This window comes from Talpa europaea (assembly GCF_964194135.1).
Source record: "Talpa europaea genome assembly, chromosome: X".
Taxonomy (NCBI): Eukaryota; Metazoa; Chordata; class Mammalia; order Eulipotyphla; family Talpidae; genus Talpa; species Talpa europaea.
The window spans coordinates 18266569-18283488 of NC_140081.1; the positions used below are offsets into that span (position 1 = coordinate 18266569).

The following is a 16920-nucleotide window of genomic DNA, read 5'->3' on the forward strand; positions in this document are numbered from 1 at the left end:
TTTAAGTAGGTATGTTTAAAGTAGTCTTAAAAAGAGAGGACAGAGTCATTTCCTATGGGAACATGCAGGCCGATCTCCAAAATCTTCGGAGTCTTTAATTTGTTTGAGAGCGCTAGGAGTCCTGACAGCGAGGGCCTGCCTGGGTTAGTGCCCAGGCACCAAGTTGTAAACGGAATCTCTTCTGATCTACCGAGAGCCAGCTGAGGGTACGAGTCCACGAAAACTGCTGTGCTAAATGCAAACTCTTATCTCCTGGAATCACCTCGCCCCCTTTCTTGTAGGTATAACGTGTCCTTCCTCCTACTGTTAAATGCTACCGCATGTCTCAGCCTCATGGATCTATGGGTGCCGTTATACCAAAGTAGCAGAAAGGAAAAAAAGGAAACAAAAGCCCATGAGCTTCTCCTTAGCACATAGCTTGCACTCTATGTTTTGTTCAATTTGTCACTCCCACAAAAGAGTTGGCGAATATGAAAAAAGTATCAGGCATATTGCTATGGGGAGAAAGTACTGTCAATTCTATGTACTGACATTTTAAGCAATGACATGGCAAACATAGTCTCCAAAGGCAGTTTAGTTAGAAGCTCCATTGTTTGTATACGGCAAGTCGCCCTGGATGTTCATAGTGATACCCCCAAAAAGAGGGGGAAAGTGGGAGTTCTTTTTCCCCTCCAAAAGACCAGCAGAAAGTATCATAGAAGTAGAAACTCATCATTATATAAGCACCAATATAAAAATTAGAGAAGATTCATCAATGGAGGTTAAACCATAAGGCGAAAGGCAATAGAGGAATAGGACATTCATAGGGTCTCAAATCTCTCTCTCTCTCTCTCTCTCTCTCTCTCTCTCTCTCTCTCTCTCTCTCTCTCTCTCTCTCACACACCCACACACACACACTATGATTACAAAGGGGAAGGATTGTAATCGAGTTATCTGGCACACTCTACCTAAATACTGTTAGCACTACCAATAAGAACAGAGTGTTATTTGGTCCTTCCAGGTGTGATGCAGTGGTAACTATACAAAATCTTCTCTAGCGTCTTATCAAGAAACTTAAACCTGAGTCTAATAAGGAAACAACCAGAAACATCCAGAGTATGGGCCATTCTGTAAGAGAACTGGCCTGGACACGTCAAAGGTGTCAATGTCATTAATAAAAAAAAAAAAAAAAGCTGGGATACTGTTCTGATTAAGTGAAAGCACAGACATGAAAAGGAAATGTAACAAGAACCTTGACTGGGTCCTGGAAGAAAAGAGGCAGCTGTAAGGAACATTCTGGGGCAGAGGGGAAATTTCCATGTGGACTGCATGTCAGATGATACTACTGAGTTAATGTTCAACTTGTTTGTGATGAGGCTGTGAAAGTGATTGGAGCATGGCTTTTTAAAATGAGATGCATGGTGAAGTACTTAGGGGTTCACGGTTTATGCTATGATGCCCCATTACTTTTAAATCTATCTCTGTGTGGATATTCACATACAGGTATATGCTGTAAAGAGTGGGGACGGAGGAAAGTATAAATAAAAAAACCGCTAAGTATGGGGGAGAGATGTCTGAGAAGTACAGGTGTTCACTATACCACCCTGTCGACTCTATCTTACACTTGTAACTTTTCCAAATTAATAACCGCTTCTTGGCCTTTTGGCTAAGATCAAGGGTGGTGCCTTACCAGAATGAAATGCTGCTATTTCTTCCAAGTCACCCTTCCATGGGGCAAACGAGTTAGGCAGAGAGTGGGTAAGAGTGACTGAGTAACTGTGAAAGGGTCAGGGGAATGGCAGGAATGTCAAAGGTATAAAATGTGAGAAGCTCCTTGGGGTTAATTTTCTCAAAAACACCAGAAGTTTAATACCAAACTGATTTCCTTCTTGTTCTCTGACCTTCAATGTCCCCAAAGCATCCCCTGATAGAGTCTTGCCCATGTGTGCTTTTCCCCAATGCCAATTGTGACTTTTTGGCATAAAACTGAGTTTAAGAATCCCCATATTTATGGCAGTTTTTCATGTTTGAAGTATGGATGGGGAGGTTAAGAGTCGTGTTCGTGAAATAAGAAGTAAAAGTCTTCCGATAACTGCTGTCTTGGGTAGAAATCAAGTATTTTATTTAAAGTTCTAAGATAATGAGCAGGTTGGAGGCCAGCAGTCACTGCTCTAAATATTAATCAGGACTCTGAAACATCCATTAAAGATAAAATCAGCCCAAACAATAACACACAGGGATTATCCACTCTTCATTTACATGTTCAAGGACAACTGTCCTGATCTCAGCCTCTCCACTCCACCTGACTAATAAACCAATTAACACCACAGCTCCAGGGAACATCAGCACAATTTTAAAATCTATGCAAATCCATAAGTATACTCAATGCTAGTAATTTATGCTAGGGAGTTCTTATTTAACAGAAGAGTTTCACATATACCTGGTGAAGCACATCTATCCCGTAGGTAACATGGAATAGACTTTCTCAAGTATATATCACGACACATTATGCCAGATTACTGGATAGGAAGTTAGGACGAAAGTGGAAATAAAGAAAATGGAGAATGTTGAACTCAAATTTTCTTGTTTCCCTGAGCTTTTGGGTAAGTTTCAATGTGATTTAGAATGAGTGGTCATCTGATGAAAGGGAGGTCCGAATACACTTCTTACTAGAAGCATGGCTCTTAAAAATGACTTTTCAGGGCCTTCTCGGTGGCGCAGTGGTTGGGTGCTGGGCTGCGAAGCTGCCCACAGCCTCTGCAGCGCCGGTTCGATCCCCGGCCGCCAGCGAGTATCCCACATGGCGTGCAGACCTCTCCTGCCACGCCTGCTGCTCCCCTCAGCAGTGTACTTCGTCAGTCTGCCTGTTCTGTTCCCCGCTCTGGTGAATTCTCTCACCCTCCCGCATTTCTGACTGTACCCAGTGCTTGTATAAATAAATAAATAAAATCTAGAAAAAATGACTTTTCACTAGCATCTCATGCATAAACTTGGAAGGGAGAGACGAGAGAATGAGGAAGGAAAATTTAGTCATAACAATGAACTACCACTTTAGAAGGCGGAGAAGGGGAAAGGGAATGATGAGTGTTTTCCTAAGCAACAAATACATGAATGAAACAGGTTTCAATGACAACACAATTCTACTCTCAAAATACTGTTGAAGAAAACATCCATCACGTCACACTGAGAAGTTAACCAAACAAACCACAACAAATTAAGCGGATAATTATGAAGCTAAACCCACCATAGCATATAATTAAGGAAAAAAACAGCAGTAATTCAAAAACAATAGTCAACTCAAGGGAATGCTGATAACACTCTGATAAAAGATCTTTTTCAAAAAAATTGTAGGAATTTTAACTAACTGTTCACGAACTGGCCCAGTAGGAGTGCAGCGATGCTAACGTCTTTATGAATATCAACAACTGTAGTGACTTACTGATAGTGAAGTTACTAATGAAGCTCCGTCAGTCCAAAGGGTCATAAGCAGAAAGTCTGTGGAGCCAAACAGCCCATATTTTGATTGCTGAACAAAAAGCCAAAGGAAATCTCAGCAAAGTGGAATTATTAAGAGTTATTTCAAGGATAGAAAATGTAAATGATGATCATTTGGCATGGGAAATGCTGTCAAACTGATTAAGAAGTGTCCTGGCATGGTATTTTTAACACTCAGAGAGAACAGAATGCCAAGTCTCTCAAAATCTTGTCTACAGGGACTCGGTTATAGATAAAAGGAACTGTTCACGTAGCTGGCATTCTGTCATGTTACAATGCAATTTAGATTAATTATAGCTACCACTCAGTGAGCACCTACTGTGTACTCACTGTACCACCACAACTCGAAGGACTGGGACTCTATGGGCTCACAACCCCTGCGCCCTCCCCACCCCCACCACCCACCAGCAAGAGCTTAGAGTCTAGGATCATTAAAAAAAAAAAAAATAGCAGAGCTGGGATCAGAACCCAGGCAGTTGGCTTCTGGTCCTATGTGTTAACCACTCTGCTACTCACTACTCCAGATATCAGATATTCTGGAATGATTTATTGTGATATTGCGTGTGTGCATATGTAATGTTTGTTTCTCCACAGTTGAGGTTGTAATTTATTCTCATTTCTATATCATTCTATATTACAGCAACTGTGCATAGATGATATTCATTTTTGTCATATGAATATAAAAATTCAGAAGAGATGAGAAAGCCACTTATTCATTTTGAATGCATGAATACAACAGAAGGCAGAAAACAGATGTAAAATAAACAGATTTTGACACCAGGCTCTTGTAGGTGAAGCATATTGAATATAAAGTTGGTATACTCGATTCCATCTAAACAATCAAGTCCTTAAAATGTTTACTGAAGAAAATACTACAAAGACAATCAATGGGGGAAGGGAAGAGATACGATTCAGGACACTGCCTAATACCAACTGACAGATACATACCCTTTCCTGGAGTCACAAATGGGAAGTTTTACCACCTAAAAGGGAGTATTACTTGGTTTCATTTGGGGGTACACTGGATGTCTGCAACTGGAAATAGATTTTTTAAACAAAGATAGAGCATTGTGTGTACGCATGTATTGGGGTACAGGTATTCATTTATCCATGTCATCGTCTTACAACCCGGAATTCATACAAGGGATCACATTAATACTCTCTTAGTTTAGCAGTCTAGTATTTTAACTTGTTGAAGTCATCTATTTCTACTCAGACAATTTAGCAGAAGGAAACACTGGTTTGGAACATATGGAGTTTGGGTTTGATGTCTCGTTCTGACATAATATAATTACAGGATGTAGAATATACTCACTCTGCCTCTGGGCTTTAGTTTTCTCATCTGAGAAAAGAAGGAAGGGGGTGATCTGCAGGGTTCCTTTGGGCAGTCTCTGTGACTCATAGCCAGGCAGACCTGGCCACCAAGGTCCTATAGACTGATCTATTGCATGGATGTCTCTATGGACGATGAAAGAGGAGCACCCTGATGAGGCATTAATGGAAGCTGTCATTGTGAAACAAGTTAGTTTCAAAGCTACTTCTAGTACCATCCAAGAGTCTATTTGCCAGGAAATGTGCGGACTGCAGTGTGCTCCCAGCATAGAAACCTACCCTATCACCTCATTCACCGTCAGTCACAAGACCACCATCAAATCCCTAAGTTGACAGTGAAACTTCCTCTTTAATAGTCACAGAAATGACTTCATTTCCTGGCCTAATGGATAATTCCTGAAAGAGCCTAAACTGATTTTTAAATAGGCAACATTTTATTTGAACTTGATGGGCAATTTTATTCTTTGTCTCTCTCTTTTCTCTAAGTTTTTGGGTTTTCCCCACAATTTTTTTTTCATTGTGGTAAAATACAATAGCAACATTGACTATCTGAACCATTTTAAAGTGTCCAGTCCGGTGGTGTCAAGTACATTCATATTAGGTAATCATCAGCACCATCCAACTCCAGATTAGAGAGCTATAGGCTGAGAAAATCTTTCAAAGATCCTGCAAAGAACACTGCACGCGCAAACACACCCTGTTCTCCCTACCGCCACCAGACTCTTGTCTAAATCAGAAGCTACAATGTCCCATCTATACCAACCTGAAAAGAAGTTTTCTAGTTGGTGATGAGAAAACAAAGGAAATCAAAGAACCAAAGTTTGAAATTATCCTTTGCAATACAAAGAATGCTGGTTTCTACCGGCTGCCTTGGAGCACAAGCTTGGCAAGGGCACCAGCCGGCCAATTCCCAAGGTCTTAAACTTGAAACAAAGGGTAGAGGGCATCTCCATGCCTGCTGTCTTCCCTTCAGAAAACATGTCATTTTCAGGGCCTCCCTTGGTGGCGCAGCGGTTGAGCACTGGGCTGCGAAGCTGCCCGTAGCCTCTGCAGCGCCAGTTTGATCCCCGGCTGCCGGCGAGGGTCCCACATGGCACCACAGACCTCTCCTGTCTCGCCCGCTGCTCCCCTCAGCAGTGTATTTTTTCAGTCTGCCTGTTCTGTTCCCCACTCTGGCTCTGGTGAATTCCCTCACCCTCCTGCGCTTCTGACTGTACCCAGTGCTTGTATAAATAAATAAATCTTTAAAAACACAAAAAAGAAAATGTCATTTTCATACATGTGGCACAGTGGAAGGCAAGGTGGTTGCTGGGCCAGGATGTTGAGCCAGAAGTAATTGTTCACAGTGGATCTGTTCAAACCTATTGCAAATTGCTACAAAGTTGAGAGGTTCCCCAAATTTAAGTCATATAAAACACGTACACCTCTCCTGGCTGTTTATACAGAACATGCACAACATCATCACTAGAAACATCGATTTGCCAAAACTCACCTTCTTGAAATGAAGATTCCTCCCCTTCCTCCCCTATGTCTCCTATGTTCATTGGTTTGCTGTGGCATCTCAAAATTGAGCAGGGACCCGGGATAGATGCCTGTTATTTCACTTTGGGAGGGGGCACAGCAGTAGCTTCGCAAGTGCATATTTGGGGAAGAGGTGGAGAATGGGACATGGACAAGCATACAAAGTCTTCCACCAGTGGAGGGACTTTAGGAACACGGACAAATCGTTCAGCCATGTAAACAACAATAAAAACAAAACCCAAAGTCTGCCAATTCTAGTCTCCCCAAAGGACTGGTGAGGATTAAGCACAAGAATGCGTGTGAGCAAAGGCCAAGTATTACCATCAGTAACGACAGTAGCGATACTATGTCTAAGCATGGTGGGTAGAAATGGTAAAGAGAAACTGTTTCACAGTAGTGAAAGCACACTGGGTGGTTATGGGCAACAGATCTGGAAAGCTCTGAGAGTCAAACAGCAAACTCAGGATGCCTTCAATAGACAAAGGAAAGAAACCGATGCTTTCTAAGGATGGTGCCACATGGTGAGGGCATCTGTCCAAACCAGTAAGACCATGGACGGGGAGTAGGGTGTGGCGGGCAGCATGATCAATGCACTTGGCAAGGCCTGAAAATGTGTCAGGGTGCAATGAAAAGGAATTAAACAAAAGATGTTCCTTTCCCTAAAAAAGGAAAAAGTGCTTTACTACGTTTTGTCCAATTTGAAATGTTCAAAGAAGACCATTCAGAAAATACCCACGAAGAGAAGAAATTAAAAACCACCTGTTAGCACTTGAGATCTGGACTGGTATCTTTTCACCCCTCTCCCCCCACCTCCCCAGTCTCACCAAAGATGTTCCCAAGAGCTTGGGGATTGGTCCCCCAGGATGTGTTTTCTCAGCAGGTAAGGGTGGATGGATGGTGCTCAAAGTTTGGACACAGAGATGAGAGCGTTTCTTTTCCAGAGACAGGAAGTAATGAAATAAGAAACATGGGGCTTGGGGGAGGGAGACCTTCAGTCAAAGAAAGCAACAGGCAGACATGGAACAAAGGGCTGCACTCCTGGTGAGGGGCTAGCACTGGGAAAAGAAGACCATCTGTCCCGCAGCCCCTTGTCCAGACAACCATATTCCAGCAAACCAGCAACTAGATCTTCATTATTACTACCAGCAAAATAACTATGTGACTTGAGAGCTGCTGTTGCTACAATAGCCATCATATTACAAAATTTAAGCAAATCAACTGTTATATACTTCAATGTAAACAATAGTATCTGTCAAACATATTTCAGTAAAAGACGGGCAGGGCGTGGTGGCTGCTTGAAGACCGAGGGCATGGCACGCAGTGGCTGCAGGGCCCCCCCACCTCCAGGCACAGCAGGGCCCACCACTGCATGGAGATGGCTGTGCACAGCCGTGGCCTCGCCTTCACTCTTGACTAAATTCACAAAAGAGGCACAATTGTGTGTGTGTGTGTGTGTGTGTGTGTGTGTGTGTGAACACGTACATGAGTCTCACAGCCAGAACTCCAACAGTTAACTGCAACTTGACTAAAGAGACAACATCACCGAGGAAAACAATCCTCGTGTCAGCACAAGTTGTTTCATGTTGGAATTGGGCTAAAAAATGTATCTAGATTATTGTGACTAATTTTCACTGTACAGAAGTTACTTGTGTCTCCATTCTGGTATAGAAATATGAATGCAGTCACATGCAAAAAAGAATCTAGAGGAAGTGATGCCTATTCACATTTCTGTGCAGGGGGGAGGTTGAGTAAGAGCAGCAAAAATGCATTTATGTCTCCGTGCCCATTTCACATTTACAGCTAGGTTGCTATAATTTTGGCCAAACAATCAGTATATCCAACTCTACCTAAGTGGGCTTATTATGTGTGCATTTAGTCAGTTTGCCTAGTTAGTCATTAAATGGATACTCAAACTGTTTTAAACATCTAAATAATCACCATGTCCTTCCCAGGAGGTCTCTTCTAGTTTGATTCTAGCCTGTAGTTGAAGACAGCAGTCTAACCCAGTGATTTCTACTGCTAGTTCTATTTGTTCATGGAATGAGAATAGATTGAAAAACCCCACAGAAGAAAAACAGCTCTTAGCAATTTTTTTTAAAGAAAACAACATAAGAACACTGTGAATTTTGTGATACTGGATATATCTCACTCCTCTGGTGCTGGTGGCATTACAAATAGAAAGAACTTTTTACGAAAAGCCATCTGGTAATGTATAGCAGAAGACACAAAGCTATTTTTATCCTTTAGTCTGGTAATCCCAGTCCTGAGAATTTATCCTAAGGAAAAAACTTCAATCACGGAAAAAAACTAAATGGATAAAGATGCTTGTTGCTGCATTACTTACCTTAAAAAAGACAGACAGCAACTAAGTGTCTGTCAATGCAGGGCTGGGCCATTTGGGAGGGAAAGGGTGGTTCTGGGGCACCAGTGGTGCTGTGAAAAAGGTAATGGGGAGCCAAAAGAGTCCAGACCTCTGACAATGCTCCAAGGTAAGGGAAGTCACCGTTCAGGCCTTAGAGTAACAGAGGTGTTGCCCAAGCTATAAAAAGATCTTATTTTTTCAAAAGGATAGCTGTGTTAGCTATTTATCAACAGTCACTGAAAAGGAGGCTCTCATGATAGAACCAGGTTAAAATGAAAACTAAGAGTTTCTATTTCCAAGGTCATTTTTTGATTTACGAAGAGATTTCTATGGCTGTGAGATGTAGTTTCTCCCTCACTGAGCCACTGGAGACTCCCTTTCCCAGCACCTTACTCAAAGTGGGATCTCCGCTGTACATGGAAATTTCTTTTCCTTCCTTTGTTGTGTCCTCTCTCCCCAAACCCAGAGTCTCAAAAGTCATCACTTAAAGAGGTCTCAGGTATCAAAAATGCCCTGCCAACCTGCCTACGGGAGAGCTCGTGTGCGAAACTGAAGTTCTGTTGCTTTCTTTTTTTTTTCCCATTCATTTCTAAAATACAACCGAATAAATAGGTTACTTAGAAGGGTGAATCACTTACAAATTGGAAGCAGCTCCTGACACTCGGCTCAATGTTACTGCCCCCAAAGGATGCAACTTCACCCAACTGTCTTGGGATTTGGATAGAATCATGCAGGAGGAGGCCCAGTCTGCGCTGGTCACAAAATCCTGTTGAACTTGCCACTTGCTTGAAAAGGTCTATAAGAGAAAGAAGAGAATGGCCACAATCAAAAAGCAACACCATGTGGATGCCAGCAGAATCTACTGATGAACTCAATTCCAGTACCAGTTCTCCAGAAGATCCAATATTGCCACTGAGAGCCCATTTCTAAATTTCTGCTGATCTGGACCATTATTTTTATGGAGCAAGTCAATTATATGCACAGACAGACAGACAGACACACACACAATCACCAAATATAAACTACAGCCCTACAAGAAGTGCAAACTTACAGTATTGACACACTTGAATCTTTCCTAAGCTAGAATACAATTCTTTGGGAAATGATTTTCCATGGAGGATGCAACCTTTATCATAAAGTAAGTGTTTTAGCATTAGGGGTCGTGGAACTGGCCCAAAGCATCATCCTCTTTGAACATCAGAGATTCATAGAATGTACCAAAATTGGAACTTCATGGAATCATAGAAACACTGAGCTGTTGCTGTTTGGTGTGTCGTTGTAAACAGCTCATATCCCTGTACATTGTCACTGATTTAATATGTATCTGCCTTTTGGGCTGAAGAATGATATCCCCTCGAGGGCAGGGACATTTGGATGAATGTGTATTGGGAGTGTCTAAAGTAGAACAGCAGTACCTGATGACTAGCAGGTACCCAGTTCAGTGGGTTCAAGACTGAATATCCCAAACACTTGCAAGCCATGTTTTGTTCTCAGCAATGAAATCATTCAAATCATACCTTGTGTTCAAATAAAAGTTGCCCCAAATGTAAATTCAGCAAAGCCTTTCCTACTCATTAGCTTTAAACTCTACGATATTAAATATTTTGTAATGTGATATCTACTATGGCAGTAACAAAAATGAGATCTCACACACAGCCTTTTACCATCTCTCCAACACACACACACACACACACACACAGATCTTCTTTGCAAAATTATGAGTTATTTTTACATGCCCAGTTTGGAGTTAATTTTTTTTTTGTGTGTGTTCTCTCTTAATAGTTACTTGAAACATAGGCTCAAAGCTCCCTTGATGATTCCATTTTGTATCACAAGGGGCTAGTACTATACCATCGATAAGGTTAGATTATAAAGTAACCCAGGATAAGTAACTACAATATTTACAGGAGGAAACCCACAGAAATACTATGTTATCCAAAGCACCTCTTTACATGGTTAACAAAGCGGTTCGGTATTTTTTCCTTTGGTTCTTAGGCTGAGAAAACTCAAGTGGAAACATTAACAGGGAGAGCTAACAGGGTTTGTGTATTCTGTGGCTGACTCCTAGGGGGGAACTGAGCAACAACACACAGAGTGGCTTTGGAACAACTCGATCTCTTTTATCTCCTGCCTGCCCTTATGCGCAGCACATCTCATCCCTGTGTGGCTAAGCCTTAAGGGAAGAGAGAAAATACACGATAGACTACGTTTGTTTAATGGTCCTACCGAAGAAATTTCTTAGAAGCCCATATAGGGGGAAATCAAGTATGGTCCTTCACAATGGAAATGGATGCTGCTTCCTCATTCTCTACCTTAAGCCATCTAGCACATGCTTTTAATTTGGGTCTAAAATTTTATGCAGAAGAACCCAGTGGCTAATCAGAAGGAAATTCTACAAGGTTGCTTTTACCCTGTAGAAAACAGCAAACCTATCTGTCTTTCAAATAATAAAATTTTCGTCATGTCACAGAATTGGATATGTCAGTACAAGCTGCAGTAAGGTGATTAAAAAATAAACAATGTTTCTTGAACATGAATGCTAGATAGTGTTCTCTAAATACAAATCCAAAGTCTAGGCAAGAACAGGGATTAAACCTTCCTATTTATTTTTCTGACTTATACAAAAGGGTTAGGAAATCAGACTTTATCCCCGGGGAACATGTGTTTTATTCAGACACAGTCAATGTAACGTAAAATAATACTCGGACTGGAGAAGTTAATCCTCGTTCTCCATTTAAATACCTGCAATTTAATGTTTGACAGGGAATGGCACACACCAAATTTTATGATACTCTAAAAGCAGTTGTACATCTTACATGAAGAACCTTCTGTCAAATAAGAACACTATGTCATTCCCCATTGAGAACTGAGGTAATTAGCCAACATTAATAAAAGAATACAGAGTTAATATACATGACTTACATCTGTACTTGTCTTCCAAATGTGCTTTACACAGAGAAATGATGCCAGTTTTAAAAGACAGGACTCGGATCCTCCCCGTTCGCCCCCTATTAGGAATAATCAAACCAGAAAACAATTACCGTTACTCGAGCAGATGGTAAACGCTTCCTAGTCAAGAAGAAAGCCTTGAGAATGGGGACTCTTAGCCCCTCTTTTATTGTGATCTTTAAGGACTTTTGTGACTTCACTATCTATTTGGCTGACGACCTAGAATGAGATGGAAATTTGGTCAACTCGACCAATGAATATTTCCCAAATTTTCAATTCTTAAAAGCTCTTACTTGAACTGTAAAAGTAGGTCTACAAGAAATAGGGGGAAAGAAAATCTCCTTCTATTCATCCATGACGAGCCACCTGGGTTTCAGTCGGTCAAAGGAAGAATTGCTACCAGGCACTTAGCTATTTTGGTTACTGAAGCAAATTACCTACTTTGGTTAGTGAAGCCAAAAAAAATTCCCAGCAACTCACGGCTCTCCTCTCAACACTCTTAGATTTTCATCAGATTGCCCCTTATTGAGAAGAAAATTAATCACTTCAGGCCACATGACACATAGTATAAAATGTGAACATTTATCTCCATAAGAAAAATGATATACTCCATAGAGCGCATTCAAATACATGCTCTTACAGAGCAATTTAAAAATAACCTATTGCTATATCAAAGTTTTAATATATGTATGCTTTCTCTTTACACATAAAGCAGAAACACAGCATTCTGCATAACGAATTTATGGGTAAGTACATTCTATCCATGGCGTGGGGGAATGAAGGTAAGAATGAAAGGTTTTTATTTTGTAGAAAATGTCAGTATTTTGTAATGGAAAGCAACTGACCCTTAGTTCTGTGTTTTGGTTTTTTTTTTTTTTTTTTTTTTTTTTTTTTTTTTTTTAAGCAACTGAACCTTATGCCTCAGGTTAAAAAAAAAAAGATTTTTAGCCTAATTCTTCCATCTAGCACCTCAGAATTGCAAAGAATATTTCCAAATTGGGGGGATGGGATGTGCTCAGTGAACGACATGCTCAATTTCAACTAGTACAACTCAGTAAATCCTTTAATCCAGCAGAAATCCTGGATCCTAATGCATTAATAAATTTCCTAGACTACTGGAAGGTTTTCTTTTCTTTTTCTCTCTCTAAAAAGGGCAAATCAAAGTTGAACAAATAAACACTGTCATAGAATATGGTACAGTAAGTCAGGTCTTCAAGACGCTAAAACTGTCCCCATATACTTTGGAGGTAGGTAGAAAGGAAGTTACATAGTTAGAATCCATTCACATGTCATCTGCAAAGTCAACGGTGCCAAAAAATACTTGGGGGAAAGATGTGAACACAAACCCTCATCAAAGCAAATGTAAGTATAAGCTACAATCGGCATGCAGTATGTTCAAGAGCTTTGTATATAATTAATTAGCAGAATTCAATATCCTCGTGGTCTTGGGATGTTAAAAGCCATGCCTTATTCAAAATGGCAATGAAAAAAAAAAGGAAAACTTTTTTTTGAACATTTTTTTCACAGCCATTTATTTACTTATTTATTTATTTTAAAGATTTATTTATTTATACAAGCACTGGGTACAGTCAGAAGCACGGGAGGGTGAGAGAATTCACCAGAGCCAGAGCGGGGAGCAGGGCAGGCAGAAGGACCGAAGTACACTGCTGAGGGGAGCAGCAGGCGGCAGGAGAGGTCTGTGCGCCATGTGGGACCCTCCTCCGGTGGCCGGGGAGCAGCCGGGGATCGAACCGGCACTGCAGAGGCTGCGGGCAGCTTCACAACCCAGCGCTCAACCGCTGCGCCACCGGGGAGGCCCGCCATTCATTTATTTACAAATTCTTCTTGACCCAGTGACTGCAATAATTGCTGTATCCCAAAAGGCTTAATCTAAGTTAATCACAACTATTTAAAAACATATTTTAACTTTGTAACAAAACATATTTTTCACTGACTTAATGTCCGTTCTTCATGAAATAACACATTTTTTCTTAATTGCACTAAGGAATTTGTGGCGAAGTCTTATTACCATTTAAAATATGTCGAGTATATTAACAAATTCCATGCATTCATTTCATTTTATTTGTATTCCATATGATCATTTTTTCTGAGTTTTAAAATTTTTTTGTTTTTTAATTCTGTATATTTTTTATATCATTTTTCATTTTTGCACAATGTATGCATTTTCTACTTGGTTATAGTCCCCGTACAATTCCCACTCCCCTTGCTTTGATCCTACTCCCTCATCCCTGCCACCCCTCCCCCATAGTGTATCTCTGGTTTATAGTTGCTTGTTGATAAAAAGGTATAATTTTAATCAAGGCAGTGGCACAAGTTTATGACAAAGGCAAAAGGTGACTCCTTTCAGAAAACCTCCCCAGATTTCCAAATGGGGTATGTTCACATAATGGGGCATGCAGCAATTTTGAGGTCTAAGGAGAATTCAGTCAAAATGAAGGCCCATTGCTTTTGCTACCCTCTTCAATTGTCTTCATTAAGCTTAAGACAACAATTAGTCCTGGGACTATGTGTGCAATCCAGAAGAAATGAACAGCTGCCCTGGAAACCAGAGAGATGAATAGAGGTGCCAAGCTGAAACTTCATAAAACCTTATTAAAAAAAAATAGTCTTCAGTCTGAGGAGCTGAGTTTGTTGCCTGAAGGGCTTCTTTTCATTTTGTTGGGTTTATCAATTCATAATCGGCTGCAAAAATCTCCTGTGTATCAGGTACCACTATTCAGACCTGGTGACGGGTGTGCTGCCAGGGAGAAGGAGCCGCCCCAGGAGTGGATGGAGGAACGCAAATTACACAAGCAAGAAGGGGAACAACCGAGGGCTACACGTGGACTCATTCTACTGTTTGAAAAATGAGTATCTCAAGGTTTTGTTTGTTTTCTAATCTGAGAGCAATCTACGTTCTAGCGCTTACCTCCAAGCTTATCAAAATATATTCAGCTCCAATAAATGCAGAAATGATTTATCACAGTGATGGCATCTGGGGGTCACACAGCTTCACGAAACTTTCATTGTGAGGACCCTATTTCTAGACTGGGGCCCTGTTGTGATGCTAATTATACCTTTGCCACTTCTGTAACCTAAGCCTCCTGTGGCAGAGTCTGCAAAAAGCTGGGCATACGTACGTATCATAAACATTCAGCAGCCAGTTGAGACACATATCCACGCAGAGAGGGACGTTGACCAGATTGTTGTGCTCTTGCTCTAGGCGATCATAAATGGTGGTCAGACAATTAATGATCTGCAGGATGTCCATGGGCTGGTCATTTTGCTTGAGGTTGTGCTGGTCCAAGGCATCGCACGCAGCTGACAGGCTCAAGAGATCCACTGCAAAAGCCACATAAAATCACCAATGATTCAGAGGGGGAAAATCTTTCTTTTGCTATTTATTCTTTTCATTTGAGAATCCTGGTTGGGTTGTCTTCTACCCTTTAGTATTTGTTCTTTGTGAACAGAGTCATTTCTGCGTATATAAGAGGGGAAAAGAAAACCCCTGTGTTACTAAAGATTTTGAAAGCGTTCCCGACAACACTCTCTTGTATTAGTTTTAGAGGTCAGTTAGACTAATCTGTATGGTTAGGGCTGTGTAAACTCTACTTGCAGCTATGCATTCATAATCATTAAGGCTCTTTCTCCTTGAAATATCAGTTACCTCACAATCTCATTGCTACTTAACATTAGGTGAAAAATAATCAACTTCATTAAACTACACCGAAACTAAACTATAATCTATTGAGTTTTCAGATCTCAGGCTCACTTATTTCTCCTTTCACCTTCAAATTGTATTTTACAATGTACTTTTTGAGTCCTCGAAGAATTTTTCCAAAACTGGGGGGTGGGGGGGGGACTGGCTTGATATGAGGTATTATTTAAACACATATGCTGAAAGACAGAAATTTAGCACAAGTGAAATCTCAACTTTGTCCAGCATCAGCAAATCACAAATTCCCAAGTGTTATGGACGGTGGCATTTCTCTGAAGCCAATTTATTAGCCAAATCGGATATGCAACAGCACTGCTCTTGTAACACCTTGACACCTAAGGTCTGGTCTGAACTCTCAGTTCTTTGAGAAAAGGAATCAATGATAATTAAGTAAATCTCTCACACAGCAAGTGGGAAAGAGGCAATACAATATAAATATAACTGCAGATGAACAGCTCACCAATAGTACTAAATAGAGACAAACGTGAAGCCTCCATGTATTTTACTAGTTGTAGCGAGTTGTAATCAAATGTTAAGAAAACAACTGATGTAGTACATGTTTTTCTTTCTTTTTTTTAAAAAGATTTATCTATCTATCTATCTATCTATCTATCTATCTATCTATCTATCTATCTATTTATTTATGCATACTAGAACCGGGGTACAGGTCAGATGTGCGGGAGGATGAGAGGATTCACCAGAGACAGAGTGGGGAACAGAACAGGCAGACTGAAGAAATACACTGCTGAGGGGAGCAGCGGGCGCGGCAGGAGAGGTCTGCTGCGCCACGTGGGACCCAGGCTGGTAGGCCGGGATTGAACCAGCGCTGCAGAGGCTGTGGACAGCTTCACAGAGCGGCGCTCAACCGCCTGTGCCAACAGGGGAGGCCCATGTTTTTCTCTTTTAGTAAAGAAAAAATGGTAACCTTTAAAGTTTCCCTGGAAGCATGAAGGACACCCGATGGTGGAAGTGAGAGGATTTTCTCCTTTGTCTTTCATCCCAAAAAGTAAGGGGCTGTTTTCCCAAAATGCCCTGGACTAATCAGATTCATGAGATTAAAATAAAGGCGCTTTTCCTTTTGCATTAAAAAAAAACTCTAAATGCATGGGCCTCCATGGTGGTCCAAGGGGTAAGTCTCAGCCCTATGAAGCTGTTAGCAGCCACTGCAGCACGAGTTCGATCCCTGGCCAGGGAGCTACCCACGTGGTGCAGCAGACCTCTCCTGTTTCACTCACTGCTCCCCTCAGCAGTATATTTCAGTTAGTTTGCCTGTTCTGCTTCCCACTCTGCCTCTGGTGAATCCTCTCACCCCCCACACCTCTGTATGCATAAATAAAATAAATTTAAAAATACTCTGACCATAAGGACTTAACCAAGCTGAGACGTTGTATAATGTGAAAGAAAGGAAGCTAACGTGACTTGAGGGAGGGAAGGGCGAAAATGAATAAAGGATTAAAAAATAACACGGGTAGGCAGAGGACGTGAGAAGGCGAAGGCCCAGCCGGACTGCAGGAGAAAGAGTGAGGCATGGACAGAAGGACTCACATTCATTCTGTCCAGTGTG

General features: G+C 41.1%; 1 protein-coding gene across 1 annotated transcript in view; it reads right to left on the reverse strand.

The window, feature by feature from the left end:
• Positions 1–16920, reverse strand: part of DMD (dystrophin) — a gene marked incomplete at both ends in the record, with an annotated part of 1915324 nt that overhangs the window by 68016 nt on the left and 1830388 nt on the right. The window contains 3 exon segments of the mRNA XM_084258879.1: positions 9328–9485; positions 11612–11697; positions 14779–14980. Of these exon segments, the coding sequence (XP_084115005.1) occupies positions 9328–9485; positions 11612–11697; positions 14779–14980 (446 nt within the window).